Source organism: Heptranchias perlo, chromosome 35, assembly GCF_035084215.1.
Source record: "Heptranchias perlo isolate sHepPer1 chromosome 35, sHepPer1.hap1, whole genome shotgun sequence".
Classification (NCBI taxonomy): Eukaryota; Metazoa; Chordata; class Chondrichthyes; order Hexanchiformes; family Hexanchidae; genus Heptranchias; species Heptranchias perlo.
Window position 1 is genome coordinate 12,264,464 of NC_090359.1, and position 10,776 is coordinate 12,275,239.

At 44.6% G+C, this 10,776-nt stretch overlaps 1 protein-coding gene across 1 annotated transcript; it reads right to left on the bottom strand.

Annotated features, from left to right (window-relative positions):
- Nucleotides 1–3,160: 3,160 nt before the first annotated feature.
- Nucleotides 3,161–7,216, bottom strand: LOC137302236 (probable G-protein coupled receptor 139). The gene is made up of 4 exons (XM_067971889.1): nucleotides 7,157–7,216; nucleotides 6,823–7,067; nucleotides 5,841–6,019; nucleotides 3,161–4,068 (listed from the first exon to the last, which is right to left on the bottom strand). The coding sequence occupies exons 1-4, from the start codon at nucleotides 7,214–7,216 to the stop codon at nucleotides 3,161–3,163; spliced, it is 1,392 nt and encodes a 463-aa protein (XP_067827990.1).
- Between the last annotated feature and the right edge of the window lie 3,560 nt (nucleotides 7,217–10,776).

The window sequence follows — 10,776 nt, forward strand, 5'->3', positions numbered from 1 at the left end:
TTCTGTCGCCATCCTTTCTTGAATAGAGGAGTTACATTCGCTAATTTCCAATATGATGGGGACTGGAGAAAGGCAGATGTTACTCCTATTGTTAAAAAGGCAGCAAAATTCATTGAGGAAACTACTGACCAGTGAGTTTAACGTCCATTGTGGGTAAAGTTATGGAAATCCTTATTAAAGGTAAGTTCAAGGAGCTTGTGAATAGAAATATAACCTTAAAAGATAGACAATTTGCATTCATGAAAGGGGAAGTCTTGCCAATCTAGCTCACTAGTTTACTTTGAATGTGTGGCAAAGGAGTGTGATATTGGTAAGGTAGTGGATGTGGTGTACTTGGGTTTCAGGAAGGCCTTTGATACAGTTCCTCTCGAAAGGCTGGTACTGAAAACAAAGAATGCGGAAATCAGTGGAAATGTTTTAAAATGGATATGTAATTTGTTCACCGATAGAATCCAGAGGGCAGTGGTAGAGGGATTGTCATCAGCTTGCAAGAATGTTACCAGTGGGGTTCCACAGTGATCTGTTTTGGACCTCTTTTGTTTAATATCTTCATTAGTGATCTGGAACTAAGAGCAAATTTGCAGATGATGCAAAGCTGATGAAGGTGGTAGACTGCAAACTGAACAGGATAAGCTACAGGAGGATTCAAATACTTGGGCATCGGACAGACAGGTAGCAGATGAAATTTAATGTAGAGAAATGCAAAGTGCTTCACACGGGGACAAAAAAAACAGGAATGGACTATTGCAACAACAACAAAAACAACGTCCATTTATAGATCACCTTTAACATAATAAAACGTTTCATATGACGGTTATCAGACAAAATTTGACACCGAGCTACATAATGAGATATTAGGACAGGTGACCAAAAACTTGGTCAAAGAGATAGGTTTTACGGAGCGTGTTAGATGGGAGGACAGAGAAGTGGAGAGGTTTAAGGAGGGAGTTCCAGAGATTAGGGCCGAGACAACTGAAGCCACGGCCACCAATTGTGGTGCAATGGAAATCGGGATGCACACGAGACCAGAGTTGGAGGAACGCAGAGTTCTTGGTGGGCTGTAGCGCTAAAGATAGGAAGGGGCGAGGCCATGGAGGGATTTGAACATAAGGGTGAGAATTTTTAATTCGAGGTGTTCCCCGACCAGGAGCCGATGTAGGACAGTGAGCACCGGGGTGATGAGTGAATGGGAGTTTGTGCGAGTTAGGATATGGGCAGCAGAGTTTTGGATGAGCTCAAAATTACGGAGGGTGGAAGCTGGAAGGACAGCAATGATAGCATTGGAATAGTGGAGCCCAGATATAACCAAGGCATGGATGAGGATTTCAGCAGCAGATGAGCTGAGGCAGGGGCGGAGATGGACAATTTTACAGGAGGTGGAAACAGTCGCTATTGATGATGGAGAAGATATGTGGTCAGAAGTTCAGCTTAGGGTCAAATAGGACGCCCGGGTTGCTAACAGTCTCGTTCCGCCTCAGAGAGTGGCCACGGAGAGAGATGGATTTGGTGGGGAGGAAACGGAGTTTGTGACAGGGACTGAAGACAATGGATTCGGTCTTCCCAATAATTAATTGGAGGAAATTTCTCCTCACCCACTGCTCGATGGCGGACAAGCAATATGACAACTCAGAGGCAGTGGAGGGTTGGAGAGAGGTGATGGTGAGGTAGAGCTGTGTGTCATCAGTGTACATGTAGAATCTGATGTAGTGTTTTAGGATGATGTCTGCGAAAGGCAGCATGTAAATGAAGAATAGGAGGGGGCCAAGCGGAGATCACTGGGGGAATCCATTACTTAACTGGAAAGAAAATAATGTCCATGGCAATGAAAATGATCTGTGGGAGTAGATTGATAATAAATTGAAGCTGTCGCATCAATGCTCGGCGGCAGTGAGTAAAGCAAATCAGATGCTGAGATGCATTTAAAGGTCAATATTGAGCTGAAGTAGTTCGGGAATCCTGCTACTGTAAAATTATAGGTGCAACCGCACCTACAATGCTGTGTACAGTACTGGTCGCCACAGTGCAAAAAGGATAATGCAGCTATTGAGAGGATAGAGAAGAGAGCAATCAGAATGATCGAGCGGGTGGAGGGATTGAATCATATGGAGCGATTGTGTAAATTGGGCATTTTCTCACTGGAAACGGGAATGTTTAGAGGTGATACTATTGCTAATTTTAGGTTTCTAAAGTGACTAGATAATGTAGACCGTGACAAGCTATTTCACCTTGTCCAGAAGAGTAGAACCAGAGGAGACGGCCTGCACTTGAAGCCAGGTAAATTCAAAACTAAGCTCCACAAAGAATATTTCAGTGAGCAAGTAGTCACTATATAGAATAGATTCCCCAGGGAGGTGGTGGAAGCAGTTCATATTGAATCATTCAAATGAAAATGAGATAGAATCTTACAGAAAATAACATTTCGCATTTCAGTATCTGAGTAATTTGAGACATGACATGTGGTAAGTGTCACATGTTTGGGAGGAACAGGTGCCTTTGGACCTATGGTTCCCAAAGCTCTCGACCACTGGACGATTCCTGGCCTGGTGTCAGGGTCTGTTGTCGATTAATTGATCGGGATTGATCGCTATGATTAGGCAACATCCCCATTGTCGTTGTATCATGTGACTAACCGGATAGTGGAAGGCGAGCTGGATGGACCTTGGTCTTTTCCCATCCAGCAATTCTTATGTTTATGGACACACGAGTGTGGCTGTGGGGCGGTGCCCAGTGAGTGGAGAACAATGGGTGGGCACAGTGTGTGTTCCCATTTCAGAGAGTATACTATCCTCAAAATCCAAACCATTCCCAGGGGGGATATTGAGGTCCCTTCATTAAACAGTTAAACTTGATATCCAACAACAGATCAGAGCTCGGACTCTGTCTCCCACATGAATGTGGAGATACTCGAGGGCCCTCGGGGCTGGTGGGAATGCACCAGGCCTGAGTCAGCACCGACAAGAGAACTGGAAACTAACAGAACAGGAAACAACACTGAATTGTGCAATGATGTAGTTTTCCTTATACTTTCGTAAATTTACAGTGGGAAAGGATCTCAGAGTGAGTGACTGTGTATCTGAGAGGGCAGGCAGTGTGTGAGAGGAACGAGAGGTGTACAGGATGGATTATAAGGAACAATTGAGGCTGGATTTTACTATTTTCATTATTTAAATAATTTAACAATTAGAGTCAGTGGATATTTCACCACATTCTTTAACTCGTCTCTGAATTTACTCTGGGTCCCTGCATAAATAAACGGGTTTAGGCAGGAACTCAAAAGCTGAAGCATAAATCCGCTTTCCTCCAGAATAAAATTTGAATCATCGAAATTGGAACCTGAGAAATAACGAACGTTCGCAATTCGCACATAGAGGAAAGTTATAAGAAACAACAACCATAACAGGATGAGACTGCCCGAGATACAGAAGAGCAAAACGATGGATTTCCTCCGGTTCTCCATCTCTGGGTCACTCTGATTCTCAACGTTGCTGCGGACCTGGAGTCTTCTGCGGATTCTAATGGCCGCTAAAATGTGTCTGACGGTCTGAGCATTGAGCAATAAAATCACAATGAATGGGAGACAAGGGGTTAAAATGCGGTGAATCCAGTCAAATGCAGCCCATGCGGGTGAGGTGTAAAATATTAACTTGATGTTGCAGAACCAGGGTATGTTGTTAATTGTATACAAAGGTTCATGTATAAAATACCAGATTGTATTTTTTAAACAGCTCAGGACACAGACCGTTCCGATAACCACAGCCGCCGTTTTCTCGGTGCAATATTTTGTTTTCAGCTTCTGACAACAAATGGCTACAAATCGATCAAAGGTGAACACGACCGTTACCCAGACAGAACTGTCTCTGATTGCATAAATTAACACAAAACTGAGAGAACAGACCGGAGCGATGGACAGGAAACTGAATGGGAAATAAATACCAACAATGCGGTTTAATATCACAGCCGTGATAATGACCAGGAGATCCGTCACCGCCATGGACACCAGGTAGGAAGTGATACATCTGGAGAGACCGCACCTTCCTCGGGACAGGATCACAATCACCGCCAAGTTAGCTGTAAGAGAGAAGGAGAGAGACAGAGCATGTGTACGTGTGTGAGAGAGAACAGGAGCGTTAATGATCCGATTCCCAGCAAAATAATCCAATTGACAGAATTCTGTGTGAAACTTATAGCTTTGACACTTGATCCTGAGTTGAAAACCGATCTTTACCCTCTGGACACCTGTATCTGTGCTAAAATAATTATCCGCATTAAAATCAGACAGGCCAAAGACTTCAGAATGGAAATGAATATAATAAAACATAATGGGAACAAGAAACCCATTAAAACCAATGCGGGAACGTCAAATAGACAAGAACAGAAACAAATCTTAAAGAATCAGTAAAATGGTTAATAATAAATGCGAAGATTAGGTGACAGGAAGATAAACGTATTACAGAAGATTTTTAAGAGAATAAACAATATAAGAATTGACAATGAAACTGGAAACAACCAATAAAATACAAAAAACTTGCATTTAAAACCGACCATGTCCTGTCGGAGCCCAAATCGCTCTCATCCGATGAAACCATGGAATCATAGAAAGTTACGGCACAGAAGGAGGCCGTTCGGCCCATCGTGTCCGTGCCGGCTGAAGACGAGCTATCCAGCTTTATCCCCCTTTCCAGCACTCGGTCCGTAGCCCTGTGGGTTACAGCACTTCAAGTGCACATCCAAGGACTTTTTAAATGAGTTGAGGGTTTCTGCCTCTCCCACCCTTTCAGGCACGGAGTTCCAGACCCCCACCACCCTCTGGGTGAAAAATATTCTCCTGAGCTCCCGTCTAGCCCTTCTACCAATTACTTATAATCCAAACTGTCAAATTATTCACTGTTGAAAAATTCAGCAGTCAACTTGTACAAGAAGATCCCCAAACAGCGGAGGGTGAACTGACAATTGATGTTTTCAGAATTTGCGGGGGAAATGTTGGCGAGGACACAATGATAACTCCCAGCTCTTCTGTTAATAGTCACCTGGGATCGTCAATGTCCAGCAGATAACGAGGTCTCATTCAGAGAAAGGTCCTCCCTACAATGCAGTGCTCCCTCAGTAATACACTGCGCTGTCAGGATAAATAATAGACTTAGTCCGAAAGTAGATATTGAATTTACAACTTTGTGGCTCAAGTACGAGAGTTACCACCAGTTATGCTGCCTCATTCAATGTGGAGAAAAGAGTGAAGAGGGGAACAGTCCGGGTCATTGGCAGGTGCAAGGAGCGGAACGAACCCCCGGACTCAGCAGCGGTCACTGTAGAACCGTCAGCAGCAGCTGATGTGGAAGAGCAGCGTCAAACTGAACCAGTGAATGGAGTCAGAGACTGGAAACACAAACACAGCGCGGTCTGAGTTTGGAGCAAATCCAGATTCATTCATAAAACGGACACTTGTTACATTGTTTATATTTTTGTCAACAATTGGCTGCCCAATAATGTCCCTTCAATCAAGTCAGTTATTAAATTCAGTCGGGAATTATTTAATCACTGAATAATCTCAATCGATAAAGCACTTGTTGAAATTACTCCGTGCTGTAAATAATTATCAAAACGATGACAAGTAAATGAATCATTTAATAAACCCAGTCAGTAATGAATAAATCCAGAGATTAAATTCAACCAGCACCTTCATGATTATACAGTTATGTCTGTAATTGGTTGAATTATTAATACATCCAATCAGTGTTACATATTTTTGATTTAATTTGCTTTAATTAATGTAACCGTAACTATCAGTGAACCATCCCGTATTGGTGCCTAGAATGCTGGCATCAAACGCAGAGAATTTTCACCCTGATGTTGCTGTTTAGCGGATCGCCAGCGGTTCCACTTCTTATTCATCTGTAGAGGCTCCGATATATCTTCAGGGGCAACTTCACAATTAGAGTGGAAATGCCCTGAGTAAAAAGGAATGGTCACGGTACCCGAGGGTTGAGAGCGTCTGTAGAACCGAACCCCACCACCAGTCAGTCTGCAGCAAGGAACAAAATAATTTCCTACATATCTTATAATAACGTGATAATACCATTCACAACACAACGGCAGCAATACAATATATTCTCTGATATAACAGAGTACACCTTTCACAGTGCAGCACCAATAAACACAACATAACTACATATACACCGGAATAACAGTGGGATAATTCACCCACAGTAATAATGTTCATAACACAATAGACCTACATCTACACCTGTACAAGATGGACGGGTTGCACCTCAACAAGGCTGGGACCAATGTCCTCGTAGGGATTTTACCCTTGACTTATCAGCGAGCGATACCGGCCTTTACTGGGCCTCAGCTATTTACAATGTATATGAGTGTAAAAAGATCTCTGACGCTAGCTACGTGGGAAAGTAAGCTGTGAGGAGGACACAAAGTGTCTGCAAAGGGATACAGACAGGTTACGTGAGTGGACAAGGTGGCAGGTGGAGTCTAATGTGGGGAAATGTGAGGTTATTCACTTTGATAGGAAGAATAGAAAAACAAAATGTTTTAAAATGGTGAGCAACTATTGAATATTCATGTTCAGAGAGACTTGGGTGTCCTGGTGCAAGAAACACAGAAAGTTAACATGTTGGTACAGCAAGCAATTAGGAAGGCAAATGGCATGTTGGCCTTTATTGCAAGGGGGCTGGAATACAAGAGTAAGGAAGTCTTGTTGCAATTGTACGGGGCTTTGGTGAGACCACACCTGGAGTAATGTGTACAGTTTTGGTCTCCTTATCTAAGCAAGGATAAACTTGCCTGAGAGGCGATGTAAGAAAGCTTCACTTGGAGATGAGGGTGATGATGCCTTTCCTCGTGGACTCTGCCATGCTGTCTGCCAGAAGCATATCCCCGTACACTTCCAGTCGGTCTGGGTCTATCCAGTCCCACAGAGCCAACGGCAGTTTCATGCCAGAGCGCCAGTACCGAATCTGCCCCGGTGACGAGGAGGTGTCGACATATGTCTTCACCGCCTGGAGGTCATTTGGTGGGCGGATCGCCCGCCGTTTATACAAACCGCGGGAATTTCCCTGCCGTTCATTTCAATGGGAATCAGAATGGTCTTGGGCTGTAGCACAAAGTGGGTGATAGCGGATAGGCCTCCCATCACACCTCCCACCTGATATTCAGTTCCATTGACTTCAGTGGGACTTGACTGAATATCAGGAGGAAGCTTCATCGAGCGATACCGGCCGTCAGGCGGTACCGTCCAGGAAGAATTCCTGCCCCAGGTGGTTTTAATAACGAGCGGTCAATCTGCAAGGCCAGTTTTACACCAGATCACCAAGCGGAAAATGTACCCCAGAGAGTCTGTAATTATTCGTTCTGGGAACTGAAGTATATAGAAATTCAAGACAATAAATTTTCTGAATTTGTACATTTCCTGTGACCAGAACCCCGACCATCTCCTGTGGAACAAACGGATTTGTGTTAACATTGCAGAGAATCCATTGGAAATCCACATTGTGAATTGAAACATTCAGCATTGTACAAATTCCGGATTGGTGTCGGTCATTCAAACATTACCACAGACACTCGCTTTATTTCATCTTATTCATCTCTCTCCCACCGTGAGATAAATATCTAACCCTCTGACACCAAAATCAACGAGCGACATATGTTTTCATCACGTTCATCGCGAAGAACTAATGGATCATCATTAGTACAGCTGATTCAGACACTCTAAGAGGTCTCTTTGGGCCTCTGTGAATGATCAATAAATGGATTGAAAAGGGCAGGTCAGTTAAAATCTGATTTTTTACCGTATTAACAAACAGCCAAGTGATTAGGAGATTCTAATTGCCAGTTTAGTGCAGACACCATGTGATGAGTTCAGCACTCACTCGAAAGCAAACTGAGAGCTGGTCTGTTTCTGGCTCTGTGATATTGGAAGGAGTGACTGGTTGTGTTTCAGGGGTCTGTGCTGTGCTGATGACTGGAGCAGAAAAAACATCTTTGGGCTGAAATCTACGCCTGATTCTTTGATGCCTCGTCTGTTTGGGCCCTTTGAACATCTGCTTTGCTCAGACAGCCTGCCATTGTTCTTCTTAGAGAAACAAATATATGGAAAATATACAATCCTAGAATCTCACAGCACAGGAGGCCATTCGACCCATCGTGCAGTGGCCAGCTCTTTGAAGGATGTACCCGATTACTCCCATTCCCGTGCTCTTTACCCATAAACTTTGTAATTTTTACCTTTTCAAGTATTTATCCAATTTTCCTTTTAAAGTTACGATTGAATCGAGCTCCACCATCCTTTAAGGCAGTGCGTTCCAGATCATAACAATTCGCTGTGTAAAAAATCTCCTCATCTCCCTTCTAGTTCTTTTGCCAATCATCTTAAATCTGCGTCCGTTGCTTGCCGACCCTCCCGCCAGTGGGTGAAGTTTCTCGTTATTTACTCGATCAAAACCCCTCTTAATTTTGAACACGTGGATTACTTCTACACTTAACCTTCATTGCTCGAAGCAGAACAATCCCAGGTTCTCGAGTCTCTCCACACAACTAAACCCCATCCCTGGTATAATTCTGGGAAATCTCCTCTCCATCCTCTCCAAGACCTTGACCTCCTTAATAAATTATAGTGCCCAGAATTGGACACAATACTTCAGATGAGGCCTGAACAATGATTTATAAACGTTTAACATAACTTCCTTGCTTTTGTGCTCTATTTCTCTATTATTAAGCCAAGGAACCGGATGCTGTTTTAACGGTTTCACCAACTTGTGCTGCCGCATTCAAAGATGTTGCTGTGCACAAATGGCTGCCCCCATTACAACAGTGACCTCATTTCCAAAGCCCCCCCATTGGCTGCGAGGCTTTGGGTGGTCCTGAGGATGTGACAGGCGCTCGAGAAATGCAAGTTCCCCCTCCCCGGGGCCGCCCTCCGCTCTAATCCCATTGCCCGTCTCTCGGTCCTGTCCCCGGGCTCGGGGACTCTCGGCCGGTCCAGGGCCCTTTAAGAGGGACGCGCCACACTGCGCATGTGCGCCGTTTATTTAAATCAAACCGCGCGATTCAAAGGAAAAGTGACGTCAGTTTCCGTCACAATAAAAACCGCTCGTTCTCAACCGAAAAAACGGAAAGTTTGTCTCGCGACACAACAGGAAGCGGTCACTGATCCGGCGGGTGATGTGCGCATGTGCGAACATTCTCCCAGAGTGCAGCGCGGCCTGTCTCACAGATGGGGCCTTTTCTCTGCCGCTGTGCATTGTGGGAGATTCGGCCGCCATGACGGGCCCGGGTCACCGAGTTCATCCAATCACAGGTGAAGCTTCCCGGATTGGTGGAACCGACAGAGTGCAGGTGGTCTGTGGAGCGAGAGAATCTCTGAGAAGAGGGGCAGCCAATTGGGGAAATCACAGGAGGTGGTGACCGGTCATAAACCCAATCGGTGAATGACGGATTGAACCAAGGAAAGGAATGAAGAAACTCGACTGGGACCTGTGGGAACAGGCGGACTAATAAATTTAACCCGTGTCCAGTTCAGGTCACCACATTACAGGAAAGATGGGATTGCACCAGAGAGGGTCCAGAGGAGATTTACAAGGATGGTCCAGGACTGGAGAATTTTAGCTATGAGGAAGGATTGGATCGGCTGGAGTTGTTTTCATTGAAACAGAGGAGGCTGAGGGGGGGATTTAATTGAGGTGTTTAAATTATTGAGGGACAGACGAACTGCATCACTTCCAAGACAGCAGCTCACCACCACCTTCTCAAGGGCAATTTCGGATGCGCAATAAATTCTGGCCTTGCCAGCAAAGCCCACATCCCATGAACAAATAAAAAAAGGATATTAAGGTCCTATTTCCCTTAGCAGAGAGGCCAATAACCAGGGGGCATATATTTCAAGTAATTGGTAGAAGGATTAGAGGGGATCTGTGGATAATTTTTTTCACCCAGAGGGTGGTGTGGGTATGGACCTTACTGGCTGAAAGGGTGGCAGAGGCAGAAACCCACATCGCGTTTTAAAAATACTTGGATGTGCACTTGAAGTGCCGTCACCTACAAGGCTGCGGACCAAGACCAACAGTGCGATTCGGCTGGAGAGCTCTTTTTCAGCTGGCACTGACACAATGGGCCGAATAGCCTCCTTCTGTGCTGTAAATTTCTATCATTCTATAACCCCTTGGGTCAAATGTGACATGGCAAAAGATACATGTTTATGGTTCAAAAAAAATCTTTACAGAGAGGGAAGGGACAATGTAGAGTTCTGCCCGACAGTGTTATTGACAGAGACTCCATGAATTATTTTAAACGGGAGTATAGAAACATAGAAAATAGGAGCAAGAGTCGGCCATTCAGCCCTTCGGGCCTGCTCCACCATTCAAAATGATCATGGCTGATCTTCTAACTCAGTATCCTGTTCCCGCTTTTCCCCCTTACCCCTTTACCATTAATAAATATATCTACCTCCTTCTTGAATACATCTAATGACTTGGCCTCCACTGCGTTCTGTGGTAGAGAATTCCACAGGTTCACCACCCTCTGAGTGAAGAAATTTCTCCTCATCTCTGTTCTAAATGGCATACCCCGTATCCTCAGACTGTGACCCCTGGTTCTGGACTCCCCAGCCATCGGGAACATCCTCCCTGCATCTAGTCCTGCTGGAATTTTATATGTTTTGATGAGATCACCTCTCATTCTTCTAAACTCTACTGAATATCGACCTAGTCGACCCAATCTCTCCTCATACGTCAGTCCTGCCATCCCAGGAATCAGTCCGGTAAACCTTCA